This window comes from Dasypus novemcinctus, chromosome 4 (genome assembly GCF_030445035.2).
Source record: "Dasypus novemcinctus isolate mDasNov1 chromosome 4, mDasNov1.1.hap2, whole genome shotgun sequence".
NCBI classification, from domain to species: domain Eukaryota; kingdom Metazoa; phylum Chordata; class Mammalia; order Cingulata; family Dasypodidae; genus Dasypus; species Dasypus novemcinctus.
Window position 1 is genome coordinate 9,337,095 of NC_080676.1, and position 26,089 is coordinate 9,363,183.

General features: G+C 33.6%; 1 protein-coding gene across 1 annotated transcript in view; it reads left to right on the top strand.

Annotated features, from left to right (window-relative positions):
• The window catches only part of SLC25A36 (solute carrier family 25 member 36), a 43,827-nt gene extending 17,968 nt beyond the window's left edge, over nt 1–25,859 (top strand). Inside the window, exons 3-7 of the mRNA XM_004447991.5 lie at nt 7,489–7,566; nt 9,566–9,666; nt 17,520–17,586; nt 19,921–20,210; nt 22,053–25,859. Coding sequence (XP_004448048.1) covers nt 7,489–7,566; nt 9,566–9,666; nt 17,520–17,586; nt 19,921–20,210; nt 22,053–22,246 — 730 coding nt within the window. The 3' untranslated portion in view covers nt 22,247–25,859. The remainder of the gene's footprint in view (nt 1–7,488; nt 7,567–9,565; nt 9,667–17,519; nt 17,587–19,920; nt 20,211–22,052) is intronic.
• Nucleotides 25,860–26,089: the final 230 nt, after the last annotated feature.

Sequence of the window (26,089 nt, forward strand, 5' to 3'; positions counted from 1 at the left end):
ATCTGCTGGCCAGCCAAGGAAGTGCATATGAGGGAATTAAAAATAAATGAGAGAGAGGGGTTTTTACAGCCTTTACTGCCTTTTTCCCTGAGGCCTTTGAAAGTACGTCTGCAACCCATTACTGGGTTCACAGCCCAGATTTGAGCATTTAACAGGGACAATCCCAAAGACTAGAACAGGTTAAACCAAGAATTAAAGAATGGCAATAATACAGTCTCCTGCCACTAAATCACTACAAAAGAGAGAGAAATTGAGCAAAAGAGTCAACTCACCATCATAATCAGATGCCTAGACATCAGCAAAATATTACAAGCCATACTACGGAAATAGAAGAAACGGCTTGAGCAAAGATTATATCAAAGACCCAGATGAGACACAGGATTTGAGACAACAAATCAATGAGATTCATACAAATTTCCAAAATCAAATTGAGTTGAAAGACAATATGGCTAAAGACATAATGGACATAAGGAAGACACTGAGTGAGCACAAAAAGGAATTAGAAAACCAAAATAGAAAAGTAACTGAGGTCATGGGAATGAAAGGCATGATACGTGAAGTCAAAACACATTAGAGGGAAGCAGATGTGGCTCAAATGGTTGGCTTCATCTCTGGGGCCTCCTGATAAAAAAAAAGAAAAGTGTGCCCACATGGCAAGCCAAGTACCTATGCGAGTGTCCGTGCAAGTGAGACAAAGCAAGATGATGATGCCACAAAAGAGAGATGAAGGGGAGAGTCAAGGTGAGGTGCAACAGAAACGAGGAACGGAGGTCGTGCAAGTGACAGGCAACCTTTCTCCACATCAGACATTCCCAGGATCGAATCCCGGTGATTCCTAGAGGAGAAAAATGAGAAGACAAAAAGAGTAATAGATACAGAAGATCACACAGCGAATGGACGCAGCAAAAAAACCCAGCAGGGTGGAGGGTAGGGGAGGGGGAGAAAACACATAGAGGTATACAATAGCAGACTCAAAATGACAGAAGAAAGAATAAGTAATTCAGAAGACAAGAGCTTAAATTGAAGACAGAAATAACACAGAGAGAAAAGAATGGAAAAAATTGAGCAGGGTCCCAGACATTTCAATGAAAACATGAGACACAGCAGTGTCATGGGAGTTCCAGAGGTTGAAAAGAAGGGAAAAGGGGCAGGAAGAGTATTGGAGGAAATAATGGATGAAAAATTTCCAACACTCATGAAAGAAATGAACTTACATGTCCAAGAAACGCAGCATACCCTGTCAGATAAATCTGAATAGACTACTCTAAGACACATACCGCTCAGAATGTCAAATGTTAGAGATAAAAAATTCTTAGAGTAGGAAGGAGAAACAAACCATCACATGCAAAGGATGCCCAGTAAGACTTAGTGTGGATTTCTCATGAGAAAACATAGAGGTGAGAAGACAGTGGTATGATACACGATCCTGAAAGAGGAAAATTACCAGCTAAGAATTCTTTATTTGGCAAAATTGTCATTCAAATATGATGGTGAATTTAAAATATTCACAACAGAAACTAGGAGAGTTCATGAAAAAGAATCAGCTTGGGAAACAGACATGGCTCTAACAGTTGGGTGCCTGCCTACCATGTGGGAGGTCCAGGGTTTGGTGTCTGGTGCCTCCTGGAGAAGACAGACAAACAATGAGCAGACAGACGAGAACCATCTGGGGGATGGGGGGGTGGGAGAGGGAAAAGAAAAAAGAAAAAAGAATCAGCCTTTGCAGGAATTTTTAAAGGGTGGCTTAAAACCCAAAAGAAAAAGACAGGAGGGAGCGGCTTGGAGGAGAGTGTAGAAGCCAAAAATAGCAGAAAAGATAATCAAAAGAATAAAAAGACAGATGTAAATAAGATATGACATATGAAAACCAAAGAATAAAATGGTGGAAGTAAATAATGCATTTACAGTATTATCACTGACTGTGAATGGGTTAAACTTCCAAAGCAAATGATACAGACTGACAGAATGGACTTAAAAACTTGAGCCATCCATATGCTGCCTACAAAAGGTTCCCCTTACACCCAGGGATACAAACTGGCTACAAGTGAAAGGTTAGAATAGAAATACCCCATGCAAGCAAAGACCAAAAAAGATCAGGGGTAGCTTTACTAATATTGGACAAAACAGACTTCAGGTGCAAAAAAGTGATGAGAGATACAGGAGGCAATCGTATATTAAATAAGAGGCACAATCCACTAGGAAGAAATAACAGTCATAAATATCTATGCACCTAACCTGGATGCCACAAATACATGAGACAAACTCTGGCAAAACTGGGAGAAACAGACATTTCTACAATAACATTTGGAGACTTCAACAGACCATTCACATTATTAGATAGAACAATTAGAAGATCAACAAGGAAACAGAACTTGAAGAATATGCTAATCGAGCTACCTAACAGACATATAGAACATTGTACCCAAATTAGGTCATATGTTATTCATTCTTCTCAGGTGCTCATGGATCTTTCTCCAGGGTAGACCACATGTTAGATGACAAGGCAGGTCTCAAAAATGTGAAAATAGTGAAATTATACAAAGCTCCTTCTCAGATCATAATGGAGTGAAACTGGAAATCAATACTATAAAGGAAATGTGTGGAAGCTGAGCAACACACTTCTAAACAAGCAGAGGGTCAAAAAAGAAATTGTAAGTGAATTTAGTAAATACATTGAGAAGAATGAAAATGAGAACACAGCATATCAAAAGTCATGGGTTACAGTGAAAGTAATGCTGAGAGGGAAATTTAGAGCCCTTAAATGCCTATGTTAAGAAAGTGCTAAAATCAAAGATCTAACTGGACAACTGGAGAAAGTAGGAAAAGATCAACAAACTATTCCCAGAGCAAGCAGAAGGAATGAAGTAACAAAGATTAGCACGAAAGTAAATGAAATTGAGAACAGAAAACAATAGAGAAAATCAAGAAAACCCAAAGGTGGTTCTTTGAGACGATCGATAAAATTAACAAACCCGCTGCGAAACTAACAAAGAAAAAAAGAAGATGCAAATAAAATCAGAAATAAAGGAAGTTACGACTGACCCCACGTAAATAAAAAGGATCTTAAGAGGGTATTATGAGAAACGGTATGCCAACAAACTGTATGCCAACAAACTAGACAACCTAGATAAAAAGGACAAATTCCTAAAAATGCATATTAGAAATACAAGAAATAACAAACCAATCACATTTTAAGATACTGAATCTGTCATCAAAAATCTCCCACAAAGAAAAGCCCAGGACCAGATGGCTTCACAGGTGAATTCTGCCAAGCATTTTAGGAAGAATTAACACTAATCCTGTTTAAACTCTTCCAAAAAATTGAAGAGGAGGGAAAATTACACAGCACATTTTATGAAGCCAACATTACCCAATACCAAAGCCAGATAAAGATACCATAAGAAAAGAAAATTACAAACCAATCACTCTAATGAACATAAATGCAAAAATTCTCAACAGAATACTTCTGAATAGAATCTAACAGCATACAAAATAATTATGAACCATGACCAAGTGGGATTTATTCCTGTTGAATCATGAGTGGTACAACATAAGAAAACCAATTAATACACCACATTTAACAAATTGCAGGGGAAAAAATCACATGATTATCATCTCAATCGATGCAGAAAAGACATTTGACAAAATCAGCATCCTTTCTTGATAAAAACATTTCAAAAGAATAGAAGGAAAATTCCTCAATATGATGAATGGCATATATGAAAAAAGTACAGCCAACATTGTACTCAATTAGGAAAGTTGACATCTTTCTCTCTATAATCAGAAATGAGACAAGGATGCCCACTCACCACTGTTATTCAACATTGAGCTAGAGTTTTTAGCTAGAGTAATTAGATAAGAAAAATAAAGATAAAAGGCATCCAAAAAGGAAAAAATTAAAACTCTCACTTTTTGCAGATGACATGATCTTATATTTAGAGAATTCTGAAATGTATATGACAAAGCTACTTGAGCAAATACACGAGTTCAGGAAAGTGGCAGGATACAAGATCAACACATAAGGAGAAAATAGTGGGGAAAATTCCATTTACAATAGCAACAAAAATACTCAAATACATAGGAATCAATTTAACCAAAGAAGTACAGGGCCTGTATTTAGAAAACTAGAAAACAATGTTAAAAGAAATCAGTGAAGACTTAAACAAATGAAAAGACACTCTGTTTTCATGGATTGGAAGGTATCAGTCCTACCCAAACTGATTTATAGATCTAATGCAATAGCAATCAAAATTCCAACAGCCTACTTTGCAGAAATAGAAAAGGCTATTACCAAATTTATTTGTAAGGAAACATGCATCCAAATAGCTAAAACATTCTAAAAAAGAAGAGTGATATGGGAGGTGGGGGGAATTTTACTGCCTGACCTTGAAACATACTACAAAGCTACAGTGGTCAAAACAGCATGATATTGGCATAAAGATAGACACATCACTCAATCAGTGGGATAAAATTGAGAGCCCACAAATAAACACCTCTACAGCCAACTGATTTTCGACAAACCTACCAAGTCCATGTTAACAGGACAAAATGGTCTCTTAAACAAATGTTGCTGTGAGAACTGGATATCCATAACCAAAAGAATGAAAGAGGACCCCTATCTCACTCCCTACACAAGAATCAACTCAAAATGGACCAAAGACCTAAATAGAAAAGCGAGAACCACCAAGCTACTAGAAAAAAATGCAGGGAAGCATCTGAAAGATCTTGTGGTAGGTGGCGTTTTCTTGGACCTTATACCCAAAACATGAGCAACAAAAGAAAAAACTAGATAAATGGGACCTGCTAAGAATTAACACTTGTGCACCTCAAAGGACTTTGTCAAAGGGTGAAAAGACAGCCATCTCAATAGGAGAAAATAATTTGGAAATCACATATCCAGTAAGGTTTTAATATTCATGATCTATGAAGAGATGCTGCAACTCAACAATAAAAAGACAAATGACCCAATTAAAAAATGGGCAAAAGATTTGAATAGACATTTGTCCAAAGAAGAAATACAAATGGCTAAAATAACACATGAAAAGATGTTCATTTTCATTAGCAGTTAGCAAAATACAAATTAAAACTATAATGAGATATTTCATACTTATCAGAATGGCCACTGTTAAAAAGACAGAACTACAAGTGTTGGAGAGGATTTGCCACATGACCAAAAAAACCACCATAATATTGAAGATAAATACTTCTATTTGATAAATAATAGGAAGACTATATTAATAATAATTTTAACATTTATTTCCACTGATTACTAGTCAACTCAGGAAGTTTCAGCTCTCATCAGTATTCAGTGGACTTCCAAGTCTGCATTCTTTTGTTTTGTTACTGCTTCACTCTCATTCTTGTTTTCCTGTTCTGGGGTTCTGTCCTAATCAGGGTTTTTAATGACCTTTAAAAAAAATTTTTTAACATACTTATTGAGATGCAATTCAGACACCATAAATTTTACCCATTCAAATTGTACCTTTCATTCATTTTTACTATATTCATATAGAGTTGTGCAACCATCACTACAATCTGAGTTCAGGACATTTTCATCACCACACACACAAAAGTACCTATTAGTAGTTACTATCCATTCTCTCCCTTTCCCCTCCCTGCCTCAACCATAGGCAGCTACTAATTAACATACTTGTGTATCTATTGGTATAGATTTGTTTATTGTGGGCATTCATATAAATGGAATCATACAATATGTGAGCTTTTGTGACTGGTTTCTTTTTTTCTTTTAGTATAATGTGGCAAGTTTCATCCATGTTGTAGCATTTATCTTTTTATTGTAGATTATTCCATTGTATGGATATATGCCACATTTTGTTTATCCACTTTTTGGTTAGTGGACTTTAGGGTTTTTCCACTTTTTGGCAGTTAAGAATAATGCCAATCTCTGGACATAAGTTTTTATTTCTTTTAGATATAGACCTAGGAGTGGAATTGCTGGGTCATATTAGCTTTATGTTTAACATTTTGAGGAATAGCCAAACTGTTTTCCAACATGGCTGCATCATTTGACATTCTCGCCAACGACGGTGAGAGTTGGAAATTCTACATCCTCACCAACACTTACTAATATTAATCTATCTGATTACAGACTTCCTAATGGGTATGAAGTGTTTCATAGGTTCTTAACCAAGGACCCCAGGTGGTTGGTTCATGGATTAGCTTTAGTAGTATAAATTTAAGAACATTTGCCTTTCTTAATCACTCAGAGGGATCTAGGATACAGAAAAGGGTAAAGAAATACTGAATCTTTGAAATGTGCTCCATAATTTGTAATTACTGCTCTGCTTTGTCTAATCTATTTTAATCAAAAGTGATTCTGTATCACCTGTGTCCATCATTGTTTTATACCTATTAAATCAGAATATTTTGAGGGTGGGATCAGGGAAATCTGCATTTTAAACAAATGCTCAAGTAATGATTATAGTAAGATTACAATTTGTCAAGTGCTTTCTATGTGCTAGGTACAATTTTAAGCTCTTTATGTATTAATTTATTTAGTCCTCATAGTAACCCAATGAAGAAGTTCGGTTTTTTTCCCTTTTTTACTGCTGATGAAGCTAAGGATGCTTCATTGTCCTATAGCTAGTCAATTACCAAAGTTGATCTTTATACCCAGGAAGTTTGTCCCCACAGCTCAGGCCCTTTACCATTATGCTCAGCTGCCTTTTAAGAGATTATTCTTAATCATACAGGTGTTTGAGAGCCAATAGACCAGTCTTTTAACTCTGAAAGTACTTAATCTTCATCAATCCTGATCCTTCTCACTTCTAAAATTTATTTTAATAACATCCTCCAGAGAGCCTTCCTGACAGAGAAACATCTCTTTTTCTTTATCTGCTGGCCATATATGTATCTAGCTTGTACAGTATTTGTTTATATGGTCTATTAAAATTATTTGTTTCCTCTCTTTTCTGTTTCCTTGCGTAGTCATTAAAAGCGCTGTAACTACTGCATATAATAAATGTTAACTGAGAGGAGGGAAAAATAGTAACAGGCCAACCATTTTGCTGTGGCATTTCATTGGAATAGTTGTATAGGATAGTATTTCAGTACTGAGAGTTGTTTTGTCCAATACCATAGAAAAGTGCCTTACATAATAACAGGGAACCACATTTCTAATTGGAAATTGAGTTTACTGGTGAAGATTTTAAAATTGAGGAGATTGGTGATGAGAGTGGCATGATCATTAATGAAAATAAATCTGTATTATGTTTTTAATATTTTATGAAAGAATTTGAGCAGAGTTCCTTTTTATCAGTAATCTGTTATCAATCTTTAATAGTTTGTGCTTTGTCAAGAAAAAACAGATTTTTATAAATAAGGAAAGTTGACCCAGAGCAATGTAACATATTATAGTACAAACATAGTTAAAATACAGTTATATGGGCTTTAGACTCTAGGTTTGTTATATATAAAGTACAAAACTTTGAAGGACACCCCTTTGTAAACAATGTTTTTCTCTTTCAGGGTGATCTTGGAAAAAGAAGGGCCTCGTTCCTTGTTTAGAGGATTAGGGCCCAATTTAGTGGGGGTGGCCCCTTCCAGGTAAAACAAAACTTTAAAAATAAGCAAAATTATGGTATTCTTTTTCTTGTTTCAAGGTATTTGAATTTTATAGTTTATCAATTTAGTTAAATTTATAAATACAGTGTTAAATGTTTTATGCAAAGTTAAAATATTTAATTTTCTTTTTAAGAATTTCAGATGCTTAACAGCAAATTTGCAACCATAATAAAGTAAAGCTTGGTGGCAAGGAACAGTACCGGGTGTTTCAAGAACTAAAAATATTGATACTGTTAAAAATTAGCAACAGTAATATAAATACAAGAGTATGTTCCATAATGTAAGGGAGAAGTTTTAATATTTGCATTCAATATGAAATTATTGATAGTCTTGTATTGAGGGGGGAAGAAGCATGGTATATTATAGCTAGACGTTTAAGAAATGCTATATTTCATGGATACGAGTTTTAAGCACTCTTATGTTTAAAAGTCTACAGGTAGAACTGAGGGGTTTGTGTGTGTGTGTTCAAACTTGAAAATAATGAAGATAACATTTTATCTTTACATTGCATAGAATAAGAGGTATAAGAGTAATAATATTTGTAAGATAAGCCTGGAAATTCCCTTACAATGTTCATTCACTGTGTGTTCTTCTGTGTCTGCTTGTATGTCATGTCATTGGCACCCGGAATCTGTGTCTTGCTTTGTTGCGTCATTTTGCTGTGTCAGCTCTCCTTGTGTGCGGTGCCATTTGTGGGCAGGCTGCACTTTTTTTCACACTGGGCGGCCCTCCTTACAGGGCGCACTCCTTGCGTGTGGGCCTCCCCTACACGGGGGATACCCCTATGTGGCACAGCACTCATTGCGTGCATCAGCACTGTGCGTGGGCCAGTTCACACAGGTCAGGTGGCCCTGGGTTTGAACCTTGGACCTCCCATGTAGTAGGTGGACACCCTATCCATTGGGCCAGATCCGTTTCCCTGTCTTTTGTTAATGATTTCTAGGAATGCATTGTTTATTCCTCTTCACAGTTTGGCACCATTAAGTGTATCCTGTTTTTTCTTTCTCATAAAGTAGAATGATCTGATCTAAATTACAGCAGCTTTCCTTTTTTCTTAAGCACATTTGAAAAGGTGTGACAGTGAAATTTACTCTATGTACTTGTTTGACTACTCTGTGTCTTATTGGACAGATAATCAGGTTTGATAATAGGAAATATAGAATATTTAATACGGCAAGCAAATAATTTGCTGGGAAAAGCTAAACACTGAGGAGATAGTACAGATGCATAAAGTCCTGGTCAATAAATTAATGGGAATTATTTACAAACTTAATGGAATGTTTATAGATATTGCAAAACAGCTTGACCTGTTGGGGATGATTTCTGTTGTCCTAAATGTTTTGTCTATTTAAGGATACTCTGAACAACTATGAGTATAGTATAGATTAGAATATATACCACAGTATCTCAAAATTGTTTCCTTCCTTCCTTTCTAATGTGCAGAGAATGGGTAGGGTTTTTAAATAAGAACTCCTTGGGGATTTTTCAGTCATTGTTTTTACTTTGATCAGTTCAGTCGACTCTATGTACTCCCTTCCCTATATACTTTATAAGTGCTCAATTCTACATTTACTTTAATCAGTTAAATATAATTTAATCTTTGCCTTACACCGTGAATTCATTCATGCATTTTTTCAGTCATCAAAATTTTATACAAATACTTCTTGTTTCAATAAGTCAGTTGTTAAGTAATTGTCACAGTATTTGGGGGAGGGGGACTTAGTTTGAGGTTGCTAGAAAATTTACATTTGAGTTTTGTTTTTTTTTTTTTAAGCATCAACACAAAAAGTACTTTGGGGTCTTCAAGGGAAAAAATGTAAATTAACCTTACGTTACATGATAATGTGGCTACAACTTATTTTATGTTTTTAGATTTTACTAAACATTTTATCTGCACTTTAAAATTATGAAGAAAAATTTACATGTTATTAAAATCTTACAAATTAATCACTTATTAATAAAATTTAACTTTCTTTTTTAGAGCAATATACTTTGCTGCTTACTCAAATTGCAAGGAAAAGTTGAATGGCGTATTTGATCCTGATTCTACCCAGGTACACATGATTTCAGCTGCAATGGCAGGTATGAATGTATAACATTAAAAGAAATAACTTTATGAAAACTAGAGACTTAAAATTATGATGAATTTACATAGGAAAGTTAAGACAGTTAATGTGTTTTTCATTGATAAGTACCTGCAAAAACTATTTTTACATTTATTATAAAGTAAATTTGATTAAGTATATATAATGTCTTGTCAATTGGCATTTTTATAATTAGGAGTTCAAGTGATGGGATACAGGTAATATAATATTTATATTGCCTTTTGTAGTCCACTAAATATTTAATGATCACTGTAAAACTTTTTAAAAATCCAACCCTAATTACACTATTATAAATAAGTTATAGAGCTGTAATTTACTTTTCTCTCCTCAATTTCTGTTAGTGCCTTTTCCCTTTTTGCTGCATGTTTTGGCTTCTGTCTGAAATGTGCCGGCAGTTCTTGGTAAAGTATTCATTTTGTCCTGTGCTCAAATGTTGAAATTTTGTGAGTAGTTTATTATTGATAACTTAGACAGAATTACCATAATGTGTATTTTTTTAAATGTATGTATAGGCTGGATTTGTGACACCAATAAATGTTTCATGTAAATCACATTAGAAATTTTAGCACTGGCTATGTGTACATGCTAGCTAATAGGAATGTTTCCAGGAACTTTTCTCCTGCAATTGATGACTATACATGATTCAGAATTAAAACAACTAGTCCTGGGTCTCTGTGATTACACTACCTTAAAGATAAGTTCTGGGAAATTGGTTTGACCAACCTGGTTCTGGAATCATTTGCAGCCATGCATGTTAGACAAAGCCATTAACTGCAGTTTTTGATAGAAAATTCTGTCCCGCCCTCTGAGATTTGTTGCATATTTAACCTAGCTTACATTCCCAAATTATGCTTTGACTTATAAAGCAAACTAGCTGTTTCCATCAGTTGTCTTTATTAATCAATAAATTGAGTTTCAATTCTGTGCTTAAAAATGAGTGCGTACCTGTTAACCATTTTCTGTTTAGAAATACGCTGGATCAGTTTGAACCAAATACTTACCAAATTAAATGTAAGTTTGAGATAACTAATATCTGAAAGATTGATAGTCCTTACCATAAAATAAAAAGCATTTACTTTGCAAATTGTTTTCAAGGCTTTTTCTATTTAGTAATCGTTGAATGATTCTTTGAAGTTTTATAGCTGGAAGCGACAACCTTAAAGATCAAGATAGTAAAATACTCTCATTTGCCAATGAAGAGATCTTGGGCAAGTTATATAATTTATGTTAACCCCCATTTGCTTTTTCCATGGAATGAGTAGATTAGTGTTTATAGAGAGGGATTTTGAAAATTAGTTCTTTATAGTTTAATGCCATAGAGATTATTTAGTTAGTATTATTTTTAATCTACATTTCACAAATGTTGATTTTGATAGATATGATTTCTACCCTACAAATTTCAGTGGGTAGGAGGTAAAAGTTGGTGGCCAGTGACAAATCAGGTAACCACTGTTTTAGGTTATTTAAGAATTTATTTCTAGATTATCACTGTTTATGTTTGGGAGGTTTTTTTCACCCCCAGAAAATTATAAAGAACTTTAATCTTTCTTTTTTGAAAGAATTGAAATTTAGAAAATTGATGTACAATCATTTTCACTTAAGAATAGTTGTTATATATTCAGTATTGCAAATTTAGAGGTTCAGAATATCTTAATTCCCATGACATCTTTTTTCATTGGACTATCTCATCAGAATGTATTGCTGTATTTGTATCACACTGCAAAGAATTTCAGTAGAATTGTCATTGTGTATTTTTTTCTCAAATGTTGTATTAATGCTGATTTGTGGATTGTGTTTTTATCCATTGAGACTATTCCAAACTTTAGTTCCTTGAATTTTGGTTATATTGATAGTCTTTTACTTATGAAATTATTGAACTGTACATTTATTGTGTAATTTGAAAATACGTCTTCCATTTGTTTGCAATTACATTTTTCTGAGAATTGTCCTTCCAGAGCTTCCTTGCACTATTCATGAGTATTAATATTTAGCTTCCTAGTTATTATACATAACTACACGGCTGATGAAACTGATGGTCCCATACAGTTTGTCAAGGTAGCCTTTTGCCCCCTTCATTCCTGGAATAATCTAGACCACATTGCTCTGGTTTTTCTTCGGGATCATTTTTAGAGGTCTTCTAAATGTGAATGATTTGGGGGGCATAAAGTGCCTAGAGATAGTCGTTTCAATTTTAAACTGGCTATTCAAAAAAAATGCTAACCTTGTCACTTTAGTATCAAAAAATGCACTAAAATAGATCATTAACAATATTGCCTGCAAGATTTTGCCATACCATATAGTATATGCTTTAAAGATTAGGGCACCTAGTTTTTATTCCAAGTAACCTCTCAAATCAGTTTCATTTTGCATTTTACCCATCAAATGAACCGAAGTGTTTAATTTAGATCGCAAACCTTGTCTTTACTAAAAGGGAAGTTTATTTAAAGTACAGTTTATTTTCATATATTTTACCATTTCAAGTGAATTCTGTAAGAACTTATGAGCCTTTAAAACTGAACTCTAAATTTTCATGCATTAAAATTCTTTCCAGTTGCGAGGATATTTAATGAAATTAAGTAATATTGATTCTTTTTGTGTTTTACCTGCCTTATTTTCCTATACATGCAATTGCAAGGATATTTAATAAAATTAAGTAATATTGATTCTTTTTGTGTTTTACCTGCCTTATTTTCCTTACACATGACCTTAGCCAGACCTGTATATCTTAGTTGTTTAGGTTATTTATTTTTTGCCTCTATGTTTTCCTTTAAATAAACTTACATATCCCTCTGTACTCGCCTAGACACAGGTATTTATGTAAAAAGTAGTATTGGGTTTCTTCCTTCTTTAACCTAGTTCTCGATTTTTTTAAGTTTTTGTCTGGCATGTATATATTTTTATATACAACATTATAGATTTAAAGGAAATCTGATTTTTATTGAGATTATATATTCAAAGAATTACTGCTCAATTTTTAAAATACCAATAATCATTAACATTTTCTACATAACCTTGTGGGTTTTCTTTGCTTACGCATAGTTATTTTTCAAGATATATTTTTCTATTAACTGAAGTTTATTATTAAAGGTTAAGTTTTTACTCATTAAATAAATTTTTTATCTTGCATATATAAAATATTTTTAAATAATATTTTATTTATCCATGGCAGTTCATTCAGCCAGATGGATGTTTGGACAGATGTTTCATGTGTTTGTATGTAAACCTTCTTCTGTTTTTTGTTTTATAGAACCCAAGAAATTAAATACAAAATAATCCAAAATATTCCCATAAGTATGGATGTGCAATATTACTGGCCATAGTGCAAAAGGTGACAGGTACTACTGTAGAAGCATATATTCTATTTATTTTGTAATAACATTATAAATAGTCACAAACTGAAATTATTTGAATATTCTGGTTTTTGTTTTTTGTTTTTAAAAAAACAGATTTACTAATTAGGCCAGTTGTTAAAGAATGGAAAGTATGTCTTCAACTCTTTGCCAGCGATAGATGATATAATGGTAGGAAAATGAGATACGTTAATCCCTCTAAGCCAAATATATTTTTAGATTCCCCTTTGACAAGGTTAGCATTTTTTCTTTAAGACAAAATTGGGCTTCTCTTAGGTAAGTATTTGAATTTAAACTGCTGCAGATGGCAGAATTTTCAGTACTCAGTGCATTTTTTTAAAAATTTGTGGCCCATTTTGATATTTTCCTTTCCTTTCCTTTTTTTCTTTTTTAAACTTAAAATTTTCAAAAGTAGATCTCACAGTAAAATATTTCTCAAATCCTCCCAATGGGATTCAGTTTGTACACATGTTTCTGATGAGGTCACTGCTTGTTGTTATGATACAGAAAAGCCTGTGTCTATTTTAGGCATTTACTGTACATTTCTCCCGAGAAAAGAGTGAGATCGTGTCATCTCATGCTCCCCATCCGCAGGTCACTTCCTGTAGAAATATGGACTAACTTAAACCTCGTGAGTACTGAACTGAGCATCTCTTGCAGCCTCTAGTATAAGAAACACACCCTGGGTTTTTATAATAGCTTTGGAATTAATAGAAGGCGGGAAATGAACTTTTATTTCCTGAATTTATGTGTGCATTATCTGAGTATTTTGTAAAAAGTAAATTCTGGTCCGCTTATAATCATTCTAGAAGGAATTGTATTCATGTCATAAAAGCCTGGGGTCTTCAGCTTGACCATACCAGGCTTGACCTCCCAAGAATTGGTAAACATTATTTAAGATACGCATAGTTGTAAATGGTATCATACCATCCTACAACTTTTTGAAAAATTAGTAGTGCTCTTTGCTTAGTGTAACATATTTAAGAATCTAATACAGTGCTTTCAATTCTCTTGTTTGTTGATACTTGGCTTTCTACTCTCTTGCAAAAAATATTGATCTTAATACCATTACTTTCCATATAAATGCAGGATAAGAATATCTGGGATCTTAGCTGTTTTAGTTTGAATTTGGTTTTTGTTTATTTGGGTTTTTTCCCCATAGTTTTTAATACATTTTTCTTAATGTATTAAAAAAGGGGGGTTAGGTGGGCTTTGTTCTTATGGAAGTTAATTGAAATAAAAATACAGAAAATGCAATACTACAGGTATCACTCACTTAATAAAATAGCCATTTTCAGTAATTTTGTTAAAAATAATTTGTTAATCTGGTTTTCACTTGATTTAAAATATTAAATGAAATCTTAGAAGAAACAAAACTTTAAAAATGGCCTTTTAGACATTTTTAACAGCTTTTGAATAAAATACTGACCACACTACTAACTATATGGTCAATATATTGGCACTTTACGTGAACTGGCTATTACCATTATAAACCTACAAATGGATCCCTCATATACCTCTAAGTCAGCGTTAATGTTTCAGTGAGTGCTAAGAATATTAATGTAAACTAGCATATTATCAAAATGCCACAAAATCAAAATGCCAAAATCAAAAGTAATAGGCAGTTTTTAAATTTCAGGGCTTACCATTCCCAGTATCTTCGTGTCTTTAAAGTAGGAAAATATGTTTACCTTTGGCATTTTGAATAAGCTGTCAACCTCAGATTTCCTTGCCATATATAATTTTAAGTTAATGGTTTTCTTTTCTTTCTTCTCACTTGTTATATTTCTTGAGTTAATAAAATTATATTTTTCCAGGTTTAATTAACCTTATGATATTTCCTTAGTTTATTAAAGTATCCTTATTTAAGAGGAAGTGATAACGTAATAGTCAAGAACTAGAGTTTTACCTGGTAAAGGACCAATAGCTAAAATCCTGTGGATTTTTACTAGATTCTTTTTCTAACCTGATAGTTTGAGTAGTATGGCTAGTGTCATTATTAAGAGATAACTCCCATTGTTGGGATAATTGAGCCAAAACAATCACAGTAAGCACAGCTGGGTGATCCAACCAGTAATGATATAAATAAGGTGACAACATTGTCTCACTTACCTAAATTTTAATATGCCTTGTTCCATGGGTTATTATGTGCTGGAAATGAATTTTAGTTAAGTGAGAAATACCTGTTGTCTGCTTTCTGTCTTTATTAATATGTACGGAGATAATTTAAAATTATAATTTGTAGGTGTTTTTTAAAAATTTATTCCTAATACATTTATAAATATTAATTATATTTTAAAATTATATATGTGTAGGGGGGTTGTTTTGTTTTTGTTTTTGTTTTTCCAGGTTCTAATTGAGGAATTTTGTGACTTGGAAGAGTATTATGGGCAGAAACTTGGGTACTAAGTTTATATTTTTAGAAATAGAATTTTTATTTTTTTTAAAATTGATGCTTCTGAGCATTAATAGGGCTTATTGTCTTTCCAAATAAAATTTAATTGAATTAGAATTTTTACCTAGACAGGCTGTTTGTTTAAAAAGTTTGATATAAAGATTCCCAGTTTTAGGCTTTCAAAATTGAATAAAAAGCAATTTTTTTTTTTTTTTAATTTTACAGAATGATTAATAAAAACCACTGTGATAAATGCAGGAAAATTTTGTTGTTTGTGCTACTTTGCGTCTGGCTTTCTACTAATAAGCCCTTAATCTTACTGTACTGACATTTAACTAATAAAAATATTTAAATTTAAAAAATAAAGATCATTAAATTTGGGTATAACCAGAATATTGATGTCTGGTGCATAAATTATAATTTAAATATCTAAGTTTTTCATTTTAGGGCTGGCAGATGCTTCCAAAATTGTTAGTCCCATTCTAGTTTTATATTTTGTGAATGTAATATTAAAAGCATTTAAGAAAAGTGAAGACTATAATCTTTATAAAATTGCTAAAGGTATTATTAAAAACTTTTATTCCTTTTATTAATTAAATATATTTATCTTGCTTGCTAAATAGGTTTAATTGGAGCATCCTTTCGATGTCTTGCTATTTCTAGTGTTAAAACAGTGGGTTAAGGGAGTGAAACTTGACTTATCTAGTTATCTGACATTACAGAATGGAAAAGGAGCTGGGAGACCAAATTCAACTTTGTTAAACAATTTAATAAAATTATTTTGCATCTGTAGACATACCCATCTTAGCTTTGAAACCCAAGAAAGGTTTATGATTGATTCTGCACTGTATGTCCATTAAAAAAACAAGTGATTTCCTAAGCTTACACAGCATTTTTTGTTCCTGGAAGTACTTTATTCATTTTAAATGTGCTAATACACCACCTTTCTAAAAATGTGCTTGAGCTGATAGTATTTGATAGAAAATATTAAAACAGTTAAGGTCCTTGGACATTTCTCCATGCAAGTTTTCATTAAATTTAAAGGTCAACTAAATAAATATACCTTGACGTAAGTAGTTCTATGAAGTTTGTATAGCCAATCTTAAATGTGTACAAGCAATATCGTTAAACCCTATTCTGCATAGATGAAGCAATCTTATAAATTCTCATTACCCAGATTGCCTTCACGTGCTGCTTTTTTCCTATAACTTTAGGAAAGTGGCAAGTAATAAAGATAGGCACTGACCTAGAAAAATCCTGTTCCAGAGATCTTAATTCACTACCCGCAATGAACCATCTAGATGTTCACCCTTCTGCACTAATAGTACCTAGTATTTTTTGTGTTAAACTAAACTAAAACTATATTCTACCCTGAGTTTCTTTTCAATGTCTATAAAAGTGAGGGTGAAGTTCCAATTTCTAACTTTTTCTGAACTTTTTGAGTTTTCGTATGTGCTTAGGTGGATGAAAAATAGATCTGTCCTTTTAACCCTAATAGAAACCACATCTCTGTGATACCATTATTTTTGAGCAGTATTAGTAAGTGTATGTTTATATAAGTATTCATGGGGCCAAACAATAATCTTTTCTGTTACACAACCAATTTAAGATAAAAATATTAATATGCTGAGACATTTATATAGATACCATTTTGAACATAGTGAATTGTGATGTTACTCAGACCCCAAGTAGCTGTTGTAGAGTTTGCATGCTTTTTAGCCCTAGAATACATAAAATTTCTGTACTTTTGTTTGTAGTAATGAGTTTCTGAATTCAGCTTAGATAATAGAGGGTGCCCCTGAGGGTATTCTGTGTAGGTTGGGAGAGGAATTTATATATAATTAGCTTTTGCTCTTAAAAGAGTCTTTTAGTTAAGGTCAGAATTTTGAGAATTTTATTTACGTAGATTGGAAATAAAGCAAAAATACTCATTGTATGGATTTGTAAAATAAAAATATAAAGCATACATCAGTTAATAGTTTAAATATGTTTCCTTTAATATAGATTTACATAATTTTTAAAACCTTAAATTTAATATTGTGCTCTTCATTTTTACTAGAGTTAATTTTAAATATGTTTGTTTAGGTTTTACTGCAATTACAGCGACCAACCCCATTTGGCTTATAAAGACTCGTCTACAGCTTGATGCAAGGTATGTTAATTATTAAAATAAAATGAGTTTTGGGTTCTAAGCCCCCCTCAGTTAGGGGTAAGAGTCAGCATCACCATCCCAGAAGCCTCAGGATTGGGGAATGAATGATCGACTAGAGTGGACTTTCTGTTATTCTACTGTAGACTTACAGTTATTCTAGGAATGGAAGAACTTTTATCATTGACGTGGAGGCAGTGGCCACCGGAGGTTCTAAAGGGAGGGAGAGGGGAAAAATAGGTGTAATGGGAGCAATTTTGGGGCATTGGAATTGTCCTGAATGACATTGCTAGGAAGATAGAGGCCATTATATATCTTGTCATAACTTTTAAAACGGTGGGATTTTAAACTACAGTGTAAACTATAGTCCACAGTTAGTAGCAATGCTCCTCCAGTATATGTTCATCAGTTGTAACAAGTGTACGGCACTAATGAAAGATGTTGTTAATGTGGGAAAATGCAGGAGGGGGAGGGAATCCCTTACATTTTTTATGTATCATTTATGTAATCTAAGTATCTTTAAAAAGTAAAATTTAAAAAGAGTATTAAAAATATAAAAAATGAATATTTTTATCGATTAACTGATTTTTTTCTATAATTTTATATTGAGATTTCAGTGCTAGATATTTAACTACATTTTCTTCTTCTTAAGTTTGCTGCTGCATTTTTAGTTTTTGAAACACAAGGGAAAGTGATATAGTAGTTTGCAGTATGTGACTTTAGATGAATAGTGCAGGCTCTTCATCTGTTACCATTGCCTACAATAGCAAGAGTCATTCATTCAACAAATCTGTATTGAGCACCTACTGTATACCAGATACTGCTATGTTCCAGAGAAACACCAGTAAACAGTGGAGATCACTTTTATATTTTGGGTTTAAGAATTAGTGTTATACCCTGTAGACCATAAAAAAACTGATCTAACAAATCATTAGTAACTGCCTGCTTTTATATATCTGTCTTCCACATTCTCTCATGTCAAACTGTATGCTATTTGGAGTCTTGAAAAGAAATGTCTAATTCTTGTTCCATCTGGATTAGCCCTTTTAATGAAACCTTAGGTGGTTTAATAAAACTCAAAGTTTATTTCTTAAGTCAAAGATATGAAAAGTGATGAGTGATAAGACTTAATGCAAGTGTAAAAAAGGGTGCCTACGTTATACCATTAAACTACCAGTGGTACCAGCGATATGCTTAAGTTTGATCCATAAGGAATCTAGGAAAAGCATGACTTAAAAGTCTTCTATATTATATATTTTTTTCACCTAAAATTTTAACACAAGCCAGCACAGTTTTTTAGGCTTAAGGGCAGGGGAATAGGGATGGGGTAACATATAATATGTGTAAGTGTAAGTTTAATTTGAGGAGGCAAATTTATAATGCTGAGATCAAAAGCCATTGCTGCTGGGTTTGGATGCCATCCTTTGAGACTTCTAATTGTTTTAACTTTCTTTCAAGGAACGATCTCTAGTGACAGGAACTAATTACATTTGATTGCATGGATCATTCAAATTTTTTCCGTGTCTAAAGACAATCATTAGTTATAGAACTGGAGGGATCTATAGGTTATCAGGTGGGGTATTTAGTTGTTTTATAAGTCAGAAGCAGGTTAGGTATAATTTATAAATAGGTAAGTGTTATATGTCTTCCGCAAGAGGTAGCATTTAAACCTATTTCTTATAGATAAGGGGAAATCAACATAAGACAAATATTTTTACAAACTAATAAAATTCAATACCTCTGTAAGACTAGATTCTGTACCCTTAGGTAGCACGAAATGAAGAAATTTTCTTGGTCACAACACTCAATTCTTTAACTGTAGAAGACCTCATTCATTATCCATCAGGAATACTGAGATGAAAATTAGGGCCATTTCCTTCAAGGAGTCATAGGAAACTTATTTAAATTCACCTATCCACTTTTTGGGAGGAGGTAGAAGGAGTTAGAAGAGTCTCTCAGGTACATAGGTTACTCAAGAGTCCTTGCTTTATGCCATACTGGTTACCCATCTAATATGACAAATTTGAAACAAAAGAATAGGAAGTCAAAAATAATTGTTTTTGGGAAGCAGATGTACCTCAGTGGTTGAATGCCTCCTTCCCATGTACAAGGTCCTGGGTTCAATCCTCAGTACCTCCTGAAAAAGAAAAAAATATATATATATATAGTTTTTATATATTATATATATATATAGTTTTAAAATTCTAATTTCACTTTATAATTTAGAGAAGACCAAGCTTTGTTAGAGTGGTATATTTCTACTATATTTTATTTACTTTGTTTAAAGCTTGTACTGTTTTATTTATATTAACAAGATTTTTCCTTTTTGCTTTCCAGGAACCGTGGAGAAAAGCGAATGGGTGCTTTTGAATGTGTTCGTAAAGTATATCAGACAGATGGACTTAGAGGATATTATAGAGGCATGTCTGCTTCATATGCTGGCATATCAGAGACTGTCATTCATTTTGTTATTTATGAGAGTATTAAGCAAAAACTACTGGAATGTAAGAATGCTTCTACGATGGAAGATGAGGAAGAATCTGTGAAAGAAGCATCAGATTTTGTGGGAATGATGTTGGCAGCTGCCACCTCAAAAACTTGTGCCACAACTATAGCATATCCGCATGGTAAGAGGAGTTGAGTTTATTTTTTATTTTTTTAAAGATTTATTTGTTTGTTTATTTTCCCCCTTTCCCCTACCTCGCTCCCCCACCCCCACCCCAGTTGTCTGTTCTCTGTGTCTATTTGCTGCGTCTTCTTTGTTCACTTCTGTTGTTGTCAGTGGCACCGGGAATCTGTGTCTCTTTTTGTTGCGTCATCTTGTTGTGTCAGCTCTCCACATGTGCGGCACCATTCCTGGGCAGGCTGCACTTTTTTTCACACTGGGCGGCTCTCCTTACGGGGCGCACTCCTTGCACGTGGGGCTCCCCTACGCGGGGGACACCCCTGCGTGGCACGGCACTCCCTGCACGCATCAGCACTGCACGTGGGCCAGCTGCACACGGGTCAAGGAGGCCTGGGGTTTGAACCGTGGACCTCCCATGTAGACGGACACCCTAACCACTGGGCCTAGTCCACCTCCGGAGTTGAGTTTAAATGACCATGTTCTGTTACAGCAGAAATATTTTTTCCATACCAACCCACAGCTCACTCATTAGTGCATTTATAATGTTACAGAATTCTTCATAATGGGACTAGATATGCATAAGAACACGAGGGAATATTAATAGGTCAATATGTGCTAGAAAATAGCGTAGTCATGATCAGGCATGGAAGTCATGGAAGTCAAATTCCAGCCTTGCCGTCTGCCAGCTAGGTAACCTTAGGCAAGGTTCTTTTTTTTTTTTTTTTTTTTTCAGAAAAGGTATGAATGTAGGAGCTATGCTAGTTCTTTTTTACATACATTATTGCTAATCTAGTTAAAATACTCTATAAAATACTTTGTGTGGGTCTAGATATGCTAGAACATAACCAGAATTGTCCTCATTTTCAAATGGGGCAATGGAAAGAACATTAAGATAGGTTCTGGGCTCCTACGTGTGAGCTAGGTACATAGGCCTGCTGAGGTGAGGGATGGGATTTTAGGGTTTAAGCATCCTCTGGCTGGAAGTGAAGTGATGTCATCCCAAGAAGACTTATAGTCGATAAATATGGGTTTATTTTGGAGTGGAATGTATAAAATGGCATGAATTTTTTAAACAAGACAGGAGATTTTAAATAAATATTTCCATTTGCAGTGGGCTGCTTTGGGCTGTTTCACCAGGCCCATGAGGGGTATTTTATTGGGAAAATTTAAATAATTGATGTGGAAAGAACACTTTGGCTCTTGTAAGCTCTGAATTCTTGCCACATCATCTACCCCCAACTGACTGAAACCTCTCAGTAATCCCAATCTTCTCACCTTAAAAGGTGAGAAAAATTGGACTAACTGTTAACTTTAAGGTCCCTTTCAGTTTTAAAATTTTTTTATTTTCACTTACTTGCTTCCCAAACTGGGCCTCACAGCTGGCAGCTAGGACTTCAGACACTTATAGCTTCTTTGTCCACATGATAATTCACATCAATAGATACAGAAGATGGAGGATAGAGTAAGAATTCATTTTTCTCTTTATTTGTCCGTTTTTTAATCTTTTCTGCTTGCTTCTCATTGTACCGTTCCGAATTCATCTTTGATAACCTCTCTCACCCATATCTTTTTCCTGCTTCTTAACCTTTTTCTCTTCTCCCTTGTATATCTATTTAACTATTACACAACTAATACTTCACTTTTCTTTCATTCTTTTTATATTAAAAATATGATATTACAAGCTCGGTGTTACAATAATGTGACTATTTTCAATCACATTGAAAATCACTATTCTGAGTTTATGTTTATAGCAATAAGTGAGATGGGCTCAGTGTATTAGGAGAGAGTATAAAGATATCACTAACGTGTAATAAAATGACTGGCTTTTTTCCCCCCTAAACAGAAGTTGTAAGAACAAGGCTACGTGAAGAAGGAACAAAATACAGATCATTTTTTCAGACATTGTCTTTGGTTGTTCAAGAAGAAGGCTATGGCTCTCTCTATCGTGGTCTTACAACTCACCTGGTGAGACAGATTCCAAACACAGCCATTATGATGGCCACTTATGAACTGGTCGTCTACCTACTCAGTGGATAGCGACATCCAGCTGCCATCCTGCAGGTGGGAAGACCAGAAGATTACTTGGACCATGGCCTAGCAAAGCCCACAGAGGGACAGAAGAAAAGTAGTTTGGGAACACATAGCTATGCCTAAGTGGATGTTTGGTTGTAGGAATTGATATAATGGCCCACATTACTTGTTCTTTCTGGAGATGTGGAAAACCTTGGCTGCCTCAAAGGAAATGCCTTTAAAAGCACTCCTTTCTCAAAATTGCCATTTTCTTTACCATGTCTGCCTGACACTGAGTTGTATTGATTTATGGCAGTCAGAATATAGTGTTATTTATTCCATGAGTGCTTTTCCAGTTTGCTAAACAAAGCCATCCCTTAATTATATACTGTACTATAATTATCCAGAGATAGTTTTGACAGTCATAAGTTTCTAGCTTCTGGCTTCTGTTCAGTTCCTTTAAAATTGCAAAATAATAATGATAATAGTGAAGTCCTCAGTATTTTCACATTTCCCTGACAACCTGGCACAATTTTATTTGATATTAGTAGTCACTGTTTTTGACAGCCAATGAAATAGTATCTAAATATCGTATATAGTTTTAGTACTAAATTGTTTTTGGTTTCCACTTCTAACAGGTGCTTGATGTTTAGAATAATGTGGACATTTTAATTTTTCATTAAAATATGAAACTCAAATGGTATTAGTTTGGAATAGAAAAAAAAACAGTAAATTGTTGATTCTTGGCCAATTCAGTGACTTAAGCATGTCCTCATACCTCTTGGTACATGAATGAAGACAGATGATAGAATGCACTGTCTTTTCATTGTTTTATTGTGAACCTGAATTATCACCTGCTTTTCATACCTAGGTATCATTTACTTAAAGAAGAAAAATTTACCCCTTCTGAATCTTTCTATGCTTGATTTTGCATTAAGAATTTAAATCTTTGAGTTAACTCCAGAAGTTCTGTATACATTATATTGACTTCATAGAGAAAATGGTCATGTTTAGCTTTCCCCTTACAAGTTTTCTTTCTTCAAAGATGAGATTATGCTAATACCTAGGACAGTATAAACATCATAGAAGGGCACTCTGCTGTCTGATTCAACGGGTAGTGATTTTAATTGACTTAAACTGCTTTTAACAAGAAGTTTATTCTGTACCAGTTTACTGAATAGTAAATCATAGATTCAGGTTAATTCAGGGTAAATGTGCCAGCAGGATATAGCTTTTAAATTTCGTTATTGAGTTCAATTCTACCTTTTAATAGTTTAAATATATATGATATATATGGCCCTTCCTTAAGATGTTCACTTCTGTTAAGAGATTTTGCCTGTGAATATTGCTAGACTGGTGTATAAAATTTGTACAATTAAAGTCCAGTATGGTACTCATTTCAGTATACATGAACTGTACATTTTGTGCAGTAGCTTTATATCTTAAGAATGACTCTTTATGATTGCACTTTGTGGCCTTTTTGGGGGGATGAAAGAGTAGGGGGTATTGCATGTCAAGATTTTTTTTTAAAATATTCTGTGTATACTATAGTACCCTCAACATGACTGAAAATTGTAGCATGTCATTCCAAGCTTTCTCTGCGGTCACCAATGAAACAGTTCTCTCAGATTCTCCCATCTTCTTAACTTCCTTGTAATCAACGGTAACTGGATGTGTTTGCAGTGCTTTGATTGGAATTTAAAATATTCCAGCTTCTTTGGAGACCAAAGGCAAATTCAGTCTGTTTACCTTTGGGATTACTAATACCTTTTATGGTGAATTTCAGTTTTGACATTATTTGTTGAGGAACATACCAAAAAGCAAAAATGAGTTTTCTAATTTAAATTTGTAGAGAAAGTTTCAATCTATCGTTTTTGCCTTTTCAGGTGCCAGTTATACTGCCTAAGACAGTGCCATTTGCCTTGTGAAAACCCATAAACATGAGTTGTGTTGAATGTAGGACAGAGAGTCTCCCTTATCTTAATATCTCAGTACTCCACAAATGAATAAGAATGATATGAAAACCAGCAGCTAAGGAGCATCTTATTTTTTGTAGCAAATCCATAATAAGTGTCCTTCAGGATGAACATGTGTTCAGATCATATTGTGCTTAGGGAGCAAACTTTACATTGACCTTTAGTGCATTATATTCAGCTTTTAAAAGTGAGTTTTATGTATGTACTGGAAGGAAAAGAGATTCTTAATTGTCATAGATTTTGTTTCTTTGTGCAACAGCTAGAAAGGAGAAATGAAGTTTATTTTGTTTTCCCCGAAGGACAATCTGCAATAGTTTACTTTATGTATGACAGAGATAACTTTTTAAAACTATATGAAAGTTGTATATAAAATTTATCTCTGAAATATTTCTTTGGAGTTTTTTTTTTTAATTGATTTGAATGTTTAAAAAGGAAAATGCATATTCTTATTGGACTTTCTTAACTATTTTTTTTTCATTTTGTTTTCTATTGGATAACATTTTTGGTATAGAGGTAGACAGCACATTTTAGATTATTATCTGCTTCTATAGTAGATACTCAGAAAATTGAATAGAATTTATTCAGATTTATGCTATAGATACTGTAAGAACATCTTGTACTACTCTAACAAAGCAGCAGATAGACCTCTGGTACCTGTTAGCTCATAAAAATAGTTTCCTGAGTTTCAAAGTCCAAATCTGAGCATTTTTAACCCTGTGGTTTGGGGATACCATACAGTGCTTTTAAATCCATGAAAAAATTGTTTCACCAAAACTTTGTCTTAATTCACATGTATGTAACTTTGTGGAACCAACCTTACTAGATGAGACCCACAAGTAATAAATTTGTAACTTCAAAACCATGATAGAATATCATTTAATTCTGCCTTTTGTCGCCCAACAAAACCTAATGCACATTGTGAAACATCATAGTTTATTATATTAGGACCAGCAGAGTTTGAGTTGTTAAAAATAATAAATATTTACTCTGTACTGGAATATAAACATTTCAGCATTTTTAGATTTGTTTAAAATTGCTAAAAACGTTGATTTGAATTTGAAAGGTTTAAGTGCTAGAAGTTCATCCTTTACTCTTTGAGCATTGTTCAGTGCCCAGGATTAGGTTATTTACGTGCTCTTCTGCCCGGACTCTTAGGTCTGTAGGGACCCCTTTGGGGATGATAAATAAAAGTTAAGCCTTTTCCTTTTCCAGTATTCATCATGACTTTAACATTCCTAAGGATGTCGGTATTTCTCAGTGATTTAAATTGGAAGGCTTTTTAATATATAAACACATTTAGTACAGTGTACTTTCTGCCCACTCAAATATCTTCTCCTTCATGTCCTTAAATTTCTTATTAACCTATACAGTGACTTTTATGCTGCTCCTTTTAGAAACTGAAAATTCTTGTTCCACTTAGTTTTTGTGTCAGTAAACGTTTTGAGTATGTACCCCTGCATATGTGAACAATTAAATTATGATCTATAAATGACTAAAGAGTCAAATACATGAGAGATGATATCTTTTAACTATTGATGTGAGGTTTGCTATTCTTGCATTGATGTACATGGCTGTAAATAATGTGCATTTACCTGTATTTATGTTAACTAGCTGACTTACTTGAATTGCGAAAATTCAAAAAAATTAAAATGTGCATATGAGAATATGGCGATTTTTTTCTGTAAGGTATTTTAATAATTTGGCATTGTGACAATATAATCACACACAGAATTATATATAGAAAAAGTGTATTGCCCTTTTCAAGTTAAGTGTTCCATTCATTCAGCAAACCTTTTTTTGAGCCCTTTCTAGCTGCTATTTCTAGTGGTGGCTCTAGGAATTAAAAGTTCAAACATTAGCCATCTAGTTTAGTAAGAAATATCTGTTCTTGTAT